Genomic DNA, 17,667 nt, shown 5'->3' on the forward strand with positions numbered 1-17,667 from the left:
AATTCGTCCTGCCGTGGGAAATTCCGTTCCCACGGCAGACTGCCGTTCCATTCGGCAGCCAATTTCGGCCAATTTTTGGTCGTTTCGACCTCCGATTTTCACATAAATCAAATCTACATATTGTATAACATAAAACCCCTCAATCAATTCAACAAAAACAACCAAAAATTGAAACATTTTAAGCATTATTCAAACCGTAAACCTTAAAATTTCAAACCCAAAATTCTCAATCAAATCGCAATAATATAAGCAATAACTTGATCCAAACAAGATTACGGGAGATGTGATAACATTATTTTCCATTTTCGGTTGCCGGAAAGCAAGAAAATTGGCGGAAATGACGTTCGCCGTGGGATGTGGAAAAAATTCGAATTTTCTTTGAATTGTACAGTGAAAATTTGCTGTGTTTATATATGGGGGCAGTTTCGTCATTTCACAAAACATGGGCATTTTTGCTTAAACCTGAATTTTTTGGGCAATTTCGCTTAGACCCCTTTAATTTTGCCTAGTTTTTAAAATTTCCCTTAAATTTATTGGAGAAAATAACATGCATCATTGACATTACAAATTTTTGTTCGGGTAAGGATGTAATATATTAGTTTTTTTTATGATTGTTTTAAAATATATTATACAGGCAATCAGATGATGATGAAAAATGACTACTCAGATAAAATTATCTGAATAACACTATTAAATTGAAGAAAACAAACACCACAAATGTCTGAATATTTAGACCTTTCAGAAGAGAAAACATGACTCACCTAAGGCAAAATATCACGAAAAAGGTACTAGGGCTTTTGGGTGCTTTTTCACTAACTATATATACCAACAATCAACAGAACATCTTGAGAAGAACCAAGAATTAACATCAGACCAAACCCCCCCTCTCATTTTTTGTTTTTTTAACCTCAATTTATTCATTCAAGTTTTTTCTCTTACCCTACAAAGGAGGAGATGAAACAAACTGTCTAGGTAAGCTAAAAAGATCTTTCTCTTCAAATGGTGAAGTCCACTCTCGAGAACCAGCAGCTGATGAATCACTATTAGATACAACACCATCCTTCAATCCCAGAATGGGAACACCATTCCCACTGGCTGGACTCAAGTTAAATGTCGGCTTAACACTCAAAGGATTAGAATTTGAATCATATATATGTGAGTTCTTAACAAATGAAGTTCGTGACCAGAGTCTGCCAGGTCTTGGGGAATATAAGCCTTGATTCAGACTCCAATCGATATTTGTATAATCAAATTGTGCCAACGAGCCAGCAGTGCTCCAGTCAACTGGAGAGGATCCAGATGTGCCAGTTGATCCCAACCCTGAGAAAAGTCCAAGGGAGGAAGCAGCAGAAATTGTAGGTGCAGAACCTGTCCTACTCGAAGTGTTTCCATAAATATTTCCATTAAGCTCCTCTGGACTGCTATTAGGAATAAAGTACTGCTGCTGTTGGTGATAGTGAAGTGGGTGATACATTTGATTCGAGTTAATGGTGATTGTACTAGTACTTGTACTAGGGATATGGCTCATAAATCCATTGGACTTCATATTTTCAACATTATTCTTAGGATTCCAACTAGCAGCAGCTCCTGGAGGAGATAAGCTCACGCTTGTAGGTTGAACATGCTTTGCAGTCAGAGATTGGGGTTGCTGCATCATAATAACTGGTTCCCTAACTGTTGGTGAAAGATTCTTCATTTCACTCCCAAGGAGTATGTACCGAGTTTTGGCCTTGGCTGTTGGAGGTGAAGATTGCAAAGGTGACATCAAGGAATAAGAACCTGAAGAATTAGTTCCTGTAGTTGTCCATCTTTTCTCAGAAGGAACTACAGTTTTCTGCAGCTTTGCCCACTCAAGCTTTGGTTCAATTCTCTTCAGGGGTGGAACATTTTTACTATTAGATTGGGAAGTTACTCCAACTGTAACAGCCGCTTTTGCATGGTTGAAATCCTTTTCATCCCTCTTCTGTTGCATAGTAGGTAAATTGGGTTTTAATTGTGACCTTACTTCCAAGTTGCAACTAGTACTGACAGAAAGCACATCACTATCACTAGTTGGATGATCACCAGTCTCTTCTGGTTTTGATGGTGCAGAGGGTGGTTCCTCCTTCATTGCCCTCAAGGTTTCCGCTGCTTTTTCTAGATCTCCCTCTGCAGCAACAACAGCTCTTTGAACTTCCTGCTTTGTACACCTGTACATCATTTCCATATCTTCAATCCAAGCAAGTTCTTCAGATATGTCAATTTTCAAATTACCCCCACCAGGATTCAGATCCTTGTTCTTATCTGCTTCTTCACCCCCTTCAAACAGCCAAGCAACAGACTGTTCTACTTTGCCTTCATTCATGATAAGAGCCATTGTTGCACGTTCATGAGAAAATCCCATTGCCACAAGCTGTTGCGACAATGCTTCCAGTTTTCTTGACATGAGATAGCCACTAGATCGCTCCTGTAATTCCTGAGCTCGCCTCTCCTTCTGACGTTGATGCTTCTTCTCATTTTTCTGACGGATTTTTTCTCTCTTATCATTGTCAGCTCCTGGTATTATTTCCTGTCGGACAGGATAATATGTTTTCTCTTTGTGATCTTCTGACTCACCAGACCAGCTACCATTGTTAGAAACAGAGTCATACTCAACCCCTGATACAAGGGAGCCTCCTACATGCTCATCTGTTTCATCCATGTTTCTGAAACGACCATTACTACGAAGGGGTAATCCAGAGGAAGTTGGAACTGACTCAAAGGTATGAAATGTTCCCGACATTGGATTGTATGCACTGGCTGGGATAGCACTAGCTGCAATAGCAGATCCTGCTGATTTTAAAGAAGCCTTTGATGTTTCTTTCCCGGCCTTTTTGTCCTTGGACTTAGAATTGGATGCTGAAGACATTTCCTTGTAAAGCAGATAAATCCTGAAATGCAAGCAAAAGTTAACAAGAGGCCATCTATAGAAGACAGGCAATTAAACAAAAAAACCTATTCTATCTATCCTGAATATACGTAAAAAGCATATTAGTTTAACAGTCAAAATCATGTACTGGACACATGGATTTAAGTTCCACTAAACCATTCTGAAAAATAATTTTTTCCCTTATCCTTTAATGCAAACCGTTTCCTACCGAAAAGAAAATTTTACATGTTCATCATAAACTTTTAATTGATTTTTTTTTTTTAATAAGGAACAATCAAGAGATATTCATGGACTGAAATTTAAGACTCGTCCCTATAATTGCGCTCCAGCCTGTAGATGTTAAACACGTGCCATTTCTGCATCCTTCTATGCCACATTTTTATGTCAAAACTTCCATGGCATGTTGGATTATGTTTTTTAAAGGAATTTTGCGAGCAAGACTCAAACATCTCCTCAACTAACGGTATCTCTCTGATAATAAATCTCTAGATTACAATGGGCTCATCCAAATCAAAAAAAAAAAAAAAAAACAGAAGAAGAATATTATGGAGCAAAAGATTATTTTCAATTAAAATTTAAGTGCATTTTTTTCATGGGGGAAACCCCAAAGCCACTTTTCCAATAGAGCCCCATCTTATTCCTCAAACTTCCAATTACTAAAACCACCTTTAGACTTGACCAAGATATTGGTCCAATTTAGAACCAGCAGCTTTCTCCGTCCTTCCTAAGGGAAATCATACATCATTTACTCAATTAAAAATTTTACTGGTATATATTGGCAGGTAGCACAAATTACACTAGGGTGAGTCTCGCTACATCAGAAAGACAGGATTTGCTTCATCATCCTAGTACTTTTAGTTATTTACACACCAAATCCCAAAAGCTGCTTAGTCTAGGATTGCCCTTCCAAGTAGCTTTAGGGCTAAAATGAAATATGATTGATTTTTGTCTTTAGAAGAATTAATCCTCACTATGGTGTTGTTTGATTTCTTCACTTTAAGATGACAGAGATACTAAAACATGCAATAACTTCAAGAAGATTGGCTGCTCAGAAATCTGTACCAGGTCAAAAGTTATCTGTCATCAACAAATTAAAGATGATAATACTACTTATTTTTCTTACTTTGCACTCATCTACAGCATTTACAAGTAGCATTCCAACATATATTTGTCTACCTTTTAACAAAAGCAGATTGCAGAACAGTATCGATATTTACAAGGACTACTTTCTCTCTTGAGGTAAAGAGTTACGTAAATATTTTCTACACTTGTGGTTAGACCAGTCTTATTTCTTTTAAGGGATGCTAAATGAATGTCAATCAATAATTCTATCGATAACCACCACTTAAGCAATTCTTTCAAAATATTCTTTGTATGGTATTTCCAACAACTTTGAAGAAAATAAAAAAAACAAAGGAAAAACATTTGTCCTTGAGCTTTATTGAAATCGCACTCTTGTCCCTTTCAATCTCCTAAAAATTTCGCCTCCAACCATCTAACATTGTCTAGTGTGCTAGGAGCTATATTAAACCTAAAAATAGCTGGTCTCTTGACCCCAATGCTTGAATACAGTTCTGAAAGTAGTTGGAAATACGTTTTGTTCCAACCATAAATAATAGCAAAAAATCTAATATTAATAATGGATAACAATGGAGAACGATTGCCATCTGTATGTGAAAAAGTTTCCCAAATGTCAGATTCAAGCAAACTTTTATTCATGTGGTTCTGGCCATACTTCACAATCTTACCTCTACATGGCCATTTTGCACACGGGATGGGTATTGACATCATTCTATTACTTTTTCAGATTCAATATTCCTAATTAGATTATTGCTTTTTTGCCACTGACATGTTATATATTGTGGTCTCACCGTCTACCTCTCTAGCCCATTCAACCTTATAATTATGTCTCCATTTTGTTTCTTCTCTAAGAAATCAACCCCTTTACTCTAATTTTGGGTTGCCTCCTTCAAATGTGCAAGTTTTCATTCATCAGCTCATGTGAATTGAAAGCTTTTGTGGTATTATTCTGTTAATATCTCAGCCAATATTCAACCAAAACAATGAAAAAAACACAAACGAATAACGAGAATGGAAGCTATTTTATTGATAAAGGGATCTACAGATAGATAAACCAGCAATTCAAGGAGTTAAGGCCTCCTACTCCGCCAATCGAGGAGCCAGTGACCTCCCAAGTCAGCCCACAGACAAGCTGCACAAACCCCTAATATTTTTCGTCTTCCCTTTTCCTCATTGCTACTACCCCTTTAATTCTTCTCACATCATTATATCCTATCCTAATTCAAATCCTTAATTCCATATAATAAATTCAATCATAATCCTCATACTTCATTATTCCAATATTATCAAATTCCATTATTTCCATTATTATCCTAATTTCATTATTCAAATATTATCTTAATCTTTAAATTCCATTGTCTTCATCTATCCTAATCCAAACAGTACCCGCCCCTTTGACAATCAACTTGTCCTAATGGTGGAAAATTTTTGCCCAATTCTTTCTTTCTCTTCTCTTCCCCTTATGATTATTCTTCCATATTACCTGATTTTCACCAAGCCATAACTCACCACTTTATAGCCATCTTCCCCATTTCCAACAATGTCTTGACATTGGATCATCTTCCCGGCATTAATTAGCCTTTCCTTGCCTCCCATGTTTTTGATGCAACACTCCTTTTCTTGATCCAAGCTTTGCCGTGATAATTCGTTTTCCGGCAAGCTTTTCCAGTGACAGCTTGTCTTCCCAATGCCATGCTGATTTGCCTTCTCCCTTACTGAATCTCAATACTTTGATCCCTTTTTGTTAGGATCCTAGTCAATATCCACCAAAACAATGAAAAAACATATGAATAATGAGAACAGAAGCTATTTTATTGATAAAGGGGATTTACAAATAGATAAATGGACAATTTGAGAAGTCAAGGCCTCCCAATACAACAATTCAAGGAGTTGATAACCTTCCAAAAGCCCTAAGGCTGCCCACAACTAAGCCGCCAAAACTTTAATATTTTTCTTTTCCCCTTTTACCTTATTGTCACTGCCTTCTTATTCTTCTCATAGCATAATATCCTATCCTAATTCAAACTCTATTAAAACCTTTAATTCTCTATAATTAATTAAATCATTATCCTAAACTTTGATTATTTCAATATTATCCAATTCCGCTATTTCCATTATTATCTTAATTCCATCATTCAAATATTATCCTGATCTTTAATTTTCATTATTTTCATCTATCCTAATCCTAACATATTTATAAAATCCTAGCCCAATTAACTACACCCCTATGATATGCAACAAATACTCTATATCACGAATTCTCAAAGTTCAAGAGCTTCAACATTCCCTAATGTCCAAGAACACATGCATAAGCAACCTTTAAATGACTTGGGGTTGTTTGTGATTGTTAGAATCTTAAACAAATCATTTCTAGCGCTATTATGAAAATAGTCAGCTATAACCAAAAAAAAAAAAAAAAATGGAGACAAAGACAATTTTCTTTTCTTCCCAAATCCACTTATACATGGTAATTTAATAAAATAACTAGTAGTTTATTAAAATATTATGGGTACAAGGGCACTTGGGGGTTGTTGCTATTTTGAAACAGTAAATTAGTATTTCATCTATAAATAGTCAAATACAAATAAAATTTCTCAACAAATCACAATTATTTACTAAGCAGTCCACAAAAAAATTAAGGCAATCATTTAAAAAGAAATTATTTCAAGGGTTTATAGTCAAAGCAAAAAAATAAATAAACTCACGACTAATTTAAACAACATATCTTAGGAAAGATTAATAAACTCTTCCTCAGTGCAAGATCTAGCAAAATTAAACAAATATATGACCAAAACTTCTTCGGTATTATCATATAAACAATATCACTTCAGTGCTACTCTATTTTTTTTTTTCCTTTTACACTATAATCCTCATTCATCTGAAGTCGATGTTCATACAAAATATAGGTATAAGGTCATCTCTAATTCTAGGCTTCTAGAAACAATACAGCACCATATGCTCAAAACTATATTGATAATTCAAAATTTTCTTATATTCTATATATAAAACCACTATAACCACAGCAATAAAGCTTTCTGAGAGAGGAAGACAGAAATTTCAAGCTCGAATATTGATAAAAGTCAGAGAAAATCAGCATTATTCGTGAAATAGAAAATTAAACCCTAACTATTGAACCAGTATTCGATTCAAACTGAAAAAGAGAAATAAATTTGTCCAAAAAGAAAAACTGACCTAGGCTTTAATGTTGAAATCTTGCGAACGAACCTCCACCGGCGGTTTCGCTGGAAAAAAATTAGTCTTCTCTTTATTTTGAAAAATAATGTTTTCTCTTCTCTTATTTCTCTCTCTCGGCTCATGCCCTAATTCTATTTCATTTCATGGCGTCACCTATTCCTATTCCTAAGCAAAATACCCACTTTTAAAACTTTCAAGCAAAAATACTCCAAAAATTTTTTAAAATACCAAAATTATCTTTGACCTTCAATATAAACCCTAATTTATATATATTTTTCATATCATTCAAACACTCATTCTCACTTTTATTTTTTACTCAACATTTGATATTGTGAATGCGTTTGAAAGAAAAAAATTCATATTTCTAAATTCGAATCAAAATAAATTAATTAATAAGAAAAAATGATTTATAAGAATCTTAACTCAAAACTTAATTTTATTTGTTAAATCTAGTTCGTATGTTATATAAAGAAGTATTTGAATATTTAATAATATTTTAAGGGTTAAAAAAGCTAAAAAAATATAGAGATATTTTAATATTAAACAATGTATAAAAGTTTTAAACGAAATGTTAGAAAAATATAAAGGTATTTTGATACAAATAAATAAATAAAGGTATTAAAAAAATGTTAGATAATTATATAAGGTTAAATGAAAGTTAAAAAAATCTGGAGGGTATTTTGATATTAAATAGTGTAAAAGGGTTTTAGCTAAAATTTTAGCAATATATAGAGGTATTTTGATACAAGAAAATATATGAGAGTGTTAAATTAAATGTTAGAAAATTATAAGAGATTAAAAAATATTAGAAAAATATGAGGTATTTTGATATTAAACATTATAAACAGGTTTTAATTATTGAAATGTTAAAAATATATATAAACATTTCGATACAAGATAACATATGAGTTGTTGAATGAAATATTAGATAATTATAGGGGTTAAAGAAATGTTAGAAATATATGAACACATTTTAATATTAAACATTATAAGAAGGTTTTAAATAAAATATTAGAAATATATAGAGACATTTCGATACAAGACAACATATGAGGGTGTAAAATGAAATGTTAGATAATTATATGGGTTAAATAAAATGTTATAAATATATGAGAGATATTTTGATATTAAATATTGTAAGAATGTTTTAAATGAAATGTTAGGAATATATAAAGACATTTTGAAAAAATATAGGGGCATATCGATACAATACAATATTTGAGGGGTAAAATGAACTTTAAATAAATATAAAGGATATTATGAAATTAGACAAAATATAAGGGTGCTAAATACAATACGCTGACAATGAGAAGGTATTTACGATATTATAAAAATATCAAGTTCGCATATATTATACAAAAATGGTGCATTTTGATATTTTATAATATATTAAAGAGTAAAATGAACTATTAAAAAATTATAAGGGTCATTCGGATATTAACCAATATATGAAATTAACATTTTGGTTCAGATAATGTATAAGGGTATTTAATGATATGTTAAAAAATTAGAGATGACATATATATCAATAAATGGTTATTGTAAATTTTTTTTATAAATATTTAATTTTTTCCCAAAATTTTTCATCGTAGGATTGATAATAAAAATGACTAGTTATATTGTTGTTCATTTACAAGGAGAATTGATCTAACATGATAAGAACACAATGAAGTATATTAGAGGTTGTAAATAATTGGTTAAAATTTTCTCTAGAATAACACTTGAGAGATTTATCCAACCTTTGAGGAAACAGTATGGTATTGATCTAAACAAAAACTATATTCAACTATGTATACAACAAAAAAGAATTGAGCTCGACTACCTTGTAAAGATCGAAAATGATAAAGATGTGCAAGACCTTATTGACATGTCTCAATACTTCAAAAAAATGTATTATTGTTTTTGTTACATGTCCCTAATCGAAAGACAAGAAGAAGGAAAAGAAGAATAACAAGAAATTGGTGGCAACAATGATAGTGAAGTGAAAAAAGAATATGTTATGAAAGACTTGATTGATTTCAATAATCATGCATTCTATATTATCGATGAATGGGCTCATGAGGACAAAGAGAAGGTTCCAGACTGAGGTGACTTTAAGGGAAACGAGATGATTGATATTCCTTTTAATGTGGCAGACTTCGAAGATATGTCACCTGTTAACTGTGATATAAATACTTTGTAGCTTGAACATCTTATTATGCATGGTGAAAATTAGATAATATCCCTATTGATCCATTTAAGTGACTTCCCAATTTTCCTCCAGAGTCTTCAACATCATCAAGTGGTGTAGGATTAATCCAAGAAGGAAATGTTGTAAAACTTAGTGACATTTTTTATGACAAAAAACATTTGAAAGATGTTGTAGACCAATTTGTGTTGGAGAAAGGATTTCAATACAAAGTGCTTAAGTTTGACATAGGAAGATGAAAGATTAAGTGTTATGATGAAAAATGCAGATGGTCTCTAATCAGAAGTAGAGTCAAACCCAGTTAAGTTTTTTAAATTAGTAAAATAAATCCAACCCATACATAGTCAGTGATAAGATAGTATCACATAACAAACAAAAGGGGCCCAATTTTGGGTCAATTAATGAGGTCAAAGTTTGTATTGACTGATCAAATTTATCCTTATAAAGAGATCATTATCAACATCGCCAATAGGTATAAAATTGACATTTCATATTCACAAGTCTGACGAGCAAGAAATTTGGCTTTAAATTCATTAAGAGGCTCACTAGAAGAATTATTTATGCTCTTATTAGATTATTGCTCTAATTTAGAGCGTGCTAATTCAGGAACCGTGACAACTATAGAAACAAATGATGAACATTGCTTTAATTATTCTTTCATGAGATTGGGATGTTTTGTCCATACATTTAAACAATATCTTCAACTTATTATTTGCACTGACCCTGCTTTCTTTAAAGGTTGATTCTTAGACATTTATTTTGTGCGATGGTCCTCGATAGTAATAATCAGATATACCCATTTACTTTTGGTGTCAGTAAAAAAGAAAATTATGATAAGTGGTGTTGGTTTCTAAGGAAGGTTATATAATGCATCAATGAAATACCAGAGTTGGCAATAATCTCATATTGACATTATGTTATATACTCTGTAATGGCTAAAGTCTTTCTAAATGTATATCATGGGTGTTGTTGTCATCACTTTTATGTAACATGCGATCAAAATATAAACGTGACTCACAGGTAACGTGATTATACATTTATAAAATTTTTATATCAATTAACATTTTATAAATTTTGATAATGAAGTGCTCATATTATTTATAAACTTGCAGATTGTGTATTTGTATTAGAAAACCGCAAAGTCATATATAGAGACAGATTTTGAGGCTATGATGAGATCTTTTGATACGGTGCATCTTCAAGTTAGGGCTTACCTATATGAGGTAGAGGTCTTAAAATTTGTTCTTTGTAGGAGCTCTTGATCTAAAAAGTCATCTTCTAGGTTATTCACTTTGTCCACCACCCTTTATACAGGGCCAAGTTGATTAACTTAATGAAACTCTCTTCGTTATTCAAAGTTTTAACCTTGAGCATGCTCTTTGGCAGAAGTTGAATAAACAACTAGTTAGTTGGTTGTTGTCTTCCATATATTTGAGCATGTTCAAAGTTATATCCAAATGTTACTATGCTCATGATCTCTAGGTCACCTTAGAAAAATAAGTTTCATTCTAAGTTTAAGTCTTAACTCTTGCATGTCAAAACCTTGCTTCTGACCACTAGAAAAAATAATCTAAACATTAATGAGTATGTCTTTTAAATGAAAGAATAGGGTGACATACTTCTTTCAAAAGGTCAGAACTTCACTAATAAAGAGATCTTAAATCACATATTAGATGGTCTTGACTCTGATTATGATCTTATAGTTGTCATGCTAAATTTTAGGTTTGAATCAAGGTTTGATAAACCAACTCTGCAAGATGCCCAGTGTCATCTTCAGAAATATGAATAGAGACTTAAAAGAACCTAACAAAGTCTGAACAATAGTATGTCTTTAGAGTTTCATACTGCCAATTCAAGTCATCTTGTGAAGTAGTCTAACCAATCCACTAGTTATATCAATATTTTCCAACTTCTTGAGCATCAACATCACACACATTTGACACCCTCAACACAACCTACCTTATATAACAGCATATCATCTCAATATAATATCTTCCCTTGTTTTAATCACTCATCACCTCAATATCCCTCTCAACCTTAATAGTCACATAATTTTCCCATGTAACAACCCTATAACACTTCTGGTCCATACCATGGTAGTTGAATCATGTGTCGTATCATGTATCAAAAACCTAATTTTTTGTATCGTATATCAAGCATCGTATTGTATCATATGATACGACTTTTACAAAATAAAAAAAAATCTAATTAATACGTTATCAATTTGAAAAATATCATAAATACCTTTGAAAATTAAAATTTTTTTATATACATCTCTATTATATTATCATTTTCTTTAAAAAATGTATCAATCTAATCATAATATGTATTGTATTATAACATACATATCATATATCATAGGATACTGATAATTATGGTTTTTATCTTATCAATTACAGCTTCAATCAAGGCTTAAGACCTTCACTACTATCTCATCACAATCTTGGATATCAATCCAACTTTGGTTTTCTCAATGGTAAAGGTGGGGGTATGGTAAAGGCAAATTGATCTATCAAATCTGTAACAAACCTAGCCATTTGGCTCTTCATTGCTATTACATAAATAGTAACACTCATAATAGCCAACTTGTTCATCCTAATTTTTATCCTGGTGTCATTAATACTCCATCTCCTCATCATACATACAATAGTATTACTTCCTACCCCTACTACAACCCAACTCCTTCGACATCTTATCATACACCAAATGCTTATTCTACCCTTTATCTCATAATATCTCATTATGCTCATTTTCCTACTCCTCAGTACACACTCTCTCAAACACTTTCATATCTAACTAACCCTCTCATAACTATTTAATGCATAATCCTTATCCCATCTCTTTACCATCCATGCATCATGTCAAACCTCCTAACTCAATTCCATCTATTTCTGCTCACTCTACTTCTACCATAGCTATCTCATCCATTATTCAAGATGCGTCTTGAAACATGGATTTAGGTGTAATTGATCACATTACTTCTTATCTCACTTAGTTGGTCAACTTATCTTGTTATCAAGGTCTTGATCAACTCTAAGTGATTAATGGTGACAATCTGATCATCTCTCATACTGGTCAACTCTCATTTCCTAGTCTTTTTCATAATAAAGCCCTTTATCTTCAAAATATGCTTAGTGTACCACAAATTACAAGAAACCTCATTAGCATTTCCAAGATCACTAAAAATAGTAATGTTTTAGTTAAGTTTTCTACTGATAAGTGTGTTATCCATGATAAATTGAGTCAAGTTATCTTACTGTAAGGAAAACTTAAAGATAGTCTTTACTAATTGTTTGTAGCTACCTGACCACTATGTCTTGCTTGAATAAACTAATGTCTCAACTATTCCTACTTTTGTTTTTCACAAGCCTTCATATGCCTCTAAGTCCATTATTGTTTTTATACTTTTGAACACTATTTGTTTTATTGGTGGTAATAAATTACTTACGAACAAGTTTCAACTAGATTGTTTTAAAAATTTTGTAGATGTTACTTCTTATAATTACTCTAACGTTCATAAAATTTGTCATGTTATTGATCTTACTCATGTTATCTCTTGCAATGTTATTGATTTTAATAAAGGTTTACATTTAGTTGGTAACTTTTTTGTGTCTAAATGTAATAATTCGTCTCTTTATACTCTGTGGCACACCAAACTTAGCCATCCTTACTTTAGGATAGTCTTATCTATTCTCAAGCTTGTCAATTCTTCTCACATTACCTTCCCTTCTACAATGCTTGTCAATATGGAAAATTCGCTCAAAATTTTTTCCTTCCTCTACATCTAGAGCTTTCAAAAGGCTATAGGTACTATATTCAATGCACTAATGACCACTCTAGGTTTACCTGGATCTTCCTTTTAAAAATGAAATCTAAAACTATTGTAGAAAGGCAATTTAATACAAAAATCAAATGTGTGCAATCTGATTAGGGAGAGGAATATAGACCTTTAGCTATATATCTAAAAAAAGAATGGTATTCTTTTTAGACACTTTTGTCCTTACACTTATCAAGAAAATGACAGAACTGAGAGGAAACATAGGTATATTGTTGAAATGGGCTCACCCTTCTTACCCACAGTAGGATGCCACTTCAGTTCTAGTGACATGCTTTTCAAACATCTGTCTACCTAATAAATAGACTCCCTTCATAATTGTTGAATTTCAGGTCTCCTTTCCAAGTTCTTTTTCACAAGTTACACAATTATCATGCTCTAAGAGTCTTTAGATGTGTTGTCTTCCTTTTTCTTAAGACCATTTCATTTTCATAAGTTTAATTTTCACATAAGAAGTGTGTTTTTGTTGGCTATAGTCATTGTCACAAAGGCTACAAGTGCTTTAATTCCACTAGGAAGATATATATAGCTCAAAATGTCAGATTCAATGAATCCAAATTCCTTTTATTCATGATACGAAATTTTAGGTAAGCCATTCATCCCTTCTTATTACTAATAATGTTTCATCACCTTATGTTAGTCTTGTTTTTCAATTTCCTCCTCATTCATTAGCTTTCTCCTTTTCTACCTTTACTCATTACAGTCATCTTAGACTTGTGATTCCTATTTCTTTCTTTACCCATTCTCTTACTCTACCTTTTAGTTTACCTTTTTGTTTTCTCCTAGTTCTCTTTCTAACATAGTTGTTTCACACTCCTCTTATGATCTTGTTTCTTCTACCTTATTTACAAGTTCCATTCCTTTAAGCCCTGAACCTGTATTTATGGCTCTTTCAACTAGCCTCACCTAATGCTTACTAAAGCTAAAACTGGTCACATACGTAAACCTAAGTAGGGTATTCCATCTCTTATTACTAGATCTTCTCTTCTTTATGGCCTCATTGCTATTACAAATTACAACATTAACCTTAAACCTCAGACAGTTCAAAAAGCTCTTGCTAATCGTGCCTCTTATTCTGTCCATAATAATATCTGGACTTTTAATCTTTGGTCTTCTCGAATGCATGTTATTGGGGTGTAAATGGGTGCTCTAAGTCAAATAGAACCTTAATGGTAATGTCCAAAGATACAAAGCTAGATTAGTTGTTAAGGGGTTTCAACAAACCCCTAACATTGATTATTTTGAAACCTTAAGCACAATTGTTAAGTCTGTTACCATTAAAGTTATCCTCACTATTTTTATCACTTGTCATTGGGATATTAGACAAGTTGATGTTAATAATGCTTTTCTCAATGGTGACCTCATATAAACTGTCTTTATGAGTCAACTTGAAAGCTTTACCCATCATGATTCTTCTGCTCAGTATATTTGTAAGCTTTACAAGGTATTATATAGTCTCAAAGAGGCTTATAGAGTCTAGTTTGATAAACTTAAAACTGTTTTTCTATCTTAGGGTTTTTTGCCGTTAGTTGTTGACACTAGTTTCTTTATTTACAAGTCTAGTCAAGTCATTGTTTACATCCTTATCTATGTTGATGACCTCTTATTAACTAGAAATGATAATTCTCTCATAGACAACTTTGTTTCTAGACATTATAATTAATTTGTATTAAAGGACCTGAGGTTCTTACATTTCTTTTAGGGTTTTGAAGTCACTAAACCTCTAATGGTTTACACTTGGCTCAAACTAAATATGCTAAAGATCTTCTTCTCAAAGCCAATATGAATGACTCTAAGCCTTGTTCTACTCCATCACCACTGACAACAAATTATTTGCCACTGATAATGAACCTTATGATCATCTTACCCTATATAGAAGTTTAGTTGGAGTTCTTCAATATCTCACTTTCACTATACTTGACTTTTCATTCTTAGTCAAAAAATTAAGTCAATTTTTATAAGTACTTACACAATAATAATGGAAAGCTTGTAAACATGTACTGAGTTACATTCAAGGCACCTTTAATTTTGGTCTCTTATTTAATCCTACTTCTACTATTTAGTTAGAATGTTATTTTGATTTTGGTCAGGCTAGTAATCCTCATGATAGAAGGTCCACTATTGGTTATTGCCTATTTCTTGACACCAATCTAATTCAGTGGTGTACCAAGGAACAAAGACTAGTGGCTTTGTCATCTACTAAAGTTGAGTATCATGTCTTTACCTACATTGCCACTGAAGTGTGGCTTGGATGAAAACACTCTTTGTTGAGTTAGAACTTGAAATCCTAGCTCCCTCTATTATCTAGTGTGATAATAAGAATGTTTTGGCTTTGTCATCTAACCCTGTGTTCTATACTTGCACCAAACATATAAAGATAGATGCCCACTATATCAAAGATTGAGTGGTTGTCAAACATGCCACTATCTAATATGTCCTTACTGATCATCAGAAGGTTGATATTTTAACAAAAGTTTTACCTACTTACAAGTTTGAATATTTTCAAAATGTTTTACAAGTATAATCTATTACTCAAAGTTCCTCGATTATTTAACATCATGCATAGACTCACCTAGATAAGTTGACTTCTCTCATCTCGGTGCTCTTTTTGGACAAACTGTTGTCTCTCACCTATCTCAGGTTTTTTTTGCTTTATTTTTTTGTTTTTTTTTTTCATGTTGCCCTTTTGCTACTTTGGTAATTTTTCTCTTTATATGAACAATAACTTCTTCTTAGGTTTAGGTTGTTGGGTTTGTGCTGTGGTTTCTTTTCTAATCTATGTGTTGTAAAGTTTTATTTTGATGTGTGTTATCTATTATGTTGGTTTTGATTTTGTCTTTTTATGGGTTATTTGGGTCGACTGGTTGAAGTTAGAGGTCTTTTATATATTCTTATTTATGTTCAATCTACTTTTGTTACTATCATAAGTTTACTACATCTAAGGTGTCGACTTATGACCAAAGCTTCATTAAATTGTGTCTTCTACATAATTTGATTGGATTTTATTAAATTGTTCCCCTGCTAGTCTTTTACTCATGGGAATTGTCTTATGACTGGATTGAGTCTCTCTTGTGTCTTTATTAAATTGAGTTTGATTCTGATTTCTAATGCTTTTTCTGATTACTAGTTGTGTTCTCCTTTGGCACATCAACTGTGCTGTTTTTCTTTTTCATTTTTCTTATGTCAAGAACTTATGCCTTTTATTTTGTATTAGAATTTACTCATTTTGCTTACCAGTTTTTTTTTTTAATCCTGGTATATTAGTGTTCTTTTTTCTTTAACTTCCTTTGGTCTTTTTAACTTTGTCACCTGACCTTCCCTTCCTTCTACTATATTCCTGTAATTCAGCTCTATTAAAACCTTTCCTCTCTTCTTGTTTTGATAATCCTCCTACTTGTACCTTTAATCAATGTGAGCCTTAAAAAAAAAAAAAAGAGCGAAACAGAGAGTATCCCTTGTGAGAGACAAAATTGCAAAATAAATCTTCTTTCTTATACCTTTGATCAATGTGAGCCCTAAAAGAAAAAGGAATAGGGAGTCTACCTTGTGAAAAACAAAATTTGCAAAATAAATTATCTTTCTTGTACTCTTGATTAATGTGAGCCTTAAAAAAATGAGAGGAACAGAGAGTATCCCTTGTGAGAGCTAAAATTGCAAAACAAATCCTCTTTCTTATACCCTTGATCAATGTGAGCCTTTAAAAAATAAAGAGAAACAAAAATTGTCACTTGTGAGAGACAAAATTGCCAAAAAAAAAAAAAGAGAAAATAGAGTGTCCCTTATGAGAGACAAAATTGCAAAAAAAAAAAAGGAATGATTTTGAGAGAGTAAAATCATAAAAGTCAATATGAAAAAAGGGAAGAGAGAAGATGACATGTTTTCTTATTAAATAGTTTTTTTCTATACAATTTTTCATTCTAATCTTGTTTCACTTCTAGTTGTCTCAATGTCCTTGAGTAGGAGATTAGTTATAATGTTGCCTATTTTTCTTGTTAGTAAGTAATCATGTGTTCTTTAATGTACCAATTCTTTTTCTACCTATAATGTTGTTACAATTTCTCTAAAGAAGATCAACATATAGATGTCAAAAAAAAAAAAAAAGGAAAAGAAAAAGAGGAAATAAAAAAAAAAAGAAAAAGGGAAAGAAAAAAAAAAGAAAGAAAATAAAACAAAGTGAAAACAAGAGAGAGAAGAAAATAAAAAGAAGACCAGCCAATATCTAATTGACAATAGAGAAGAAAAAACACTACATAACATCTAATCTTTTCTTAGAGAAAGAGCCTAAGCAAGCAAGCAAGCTAAAAGAAACTACTGACAAGTTTTGTTTTTAAGTGTAACCTTTTCAATTTTATGTCTTCATTTGTGTTGTTGTGTATTTTCTTAAAAGGTAAATTAAAAAAGTATATATAAAAGAAAAATTAAAAAAAGAGATAAGAAAAATAGTAAAAAAGGGAAAGGAAA

At 32.1% G+C, this 17,667-nt stretch overlaps 1 protein-coding gene across 2 annotated transcripts; it reads right to left on the reverse strand.

Annotated features, from left to right (window-relative positions):
* Nucleotides 1–673: 673 nt before the first annotated feature.
* Nucleotides 674–7,351, reverse strand: LOC123225871. 2 transcript variants are annotated; one of them, XM_044650183.1, is made up of 3 exons: nucleotides 7,181–7,318; nucleotides 5,498–5,740; nucleotides 674–2,909 (listed from the first exon to the last, which is right to left on the reverse strand). In XM_044650183.1, the coding sequence occupies exons 2-3, from the start codon at nucleotides 5,518–5,520 to the stop codon at nucleotides 941–943; spliced, it is 1,992 nt and encodes a 663-aa protein (XP_044506118.1). In that variant the 5' UTR covers nucleotides 5,521–5,740; nucleotides 7,181–7,318; the 3' UTR covers nucleotides 674–940. The 2 variants fall into 2 exon arrangements, with proteins under 2 accessions (XP_044506118.1, XP_044506117.1); XM_044650182.1 differs by lacking the exon at nucleotides 5,498–5,740 and having other exon boundaries at nucleotides 7,181–7,351.
* Nucleotides 7,352–17,667: the final 10,316 nt, after the last annotated feature.

Source organism: Mangifera indica, chromosome 9 (genome assembly GCF_011075055.1).
Source record: "Mangifera indica cultivar Alphonso chromosome 9, CATAS_Mindica_2.1, whole genome shotgun sequence".
NCBI lineage: Eukaryota > Viridiplantae > Streptophyta > Magnoliopsida > Sapindales > Anacardiaceae > Mangifera > Mangifera indica.

Excerpts from the sequence above, each read along its gene's own strand:
- LOC123225871 (XM_044650182.1), bottom strand. The coding sequence starts at position 7,305 with ATGAGCCGAGAGAGAGAAATAAGAGAAGAGAAAACATTATTTTTCAAA. Across the intron at positions 2,910-7,180 it reads ATTTCAACATTAAAGCCTAG|GATTTATCTGCTTTACAAGG; the intron begins GTCAGTTTTTCT and ends CTTGCATTTCAG.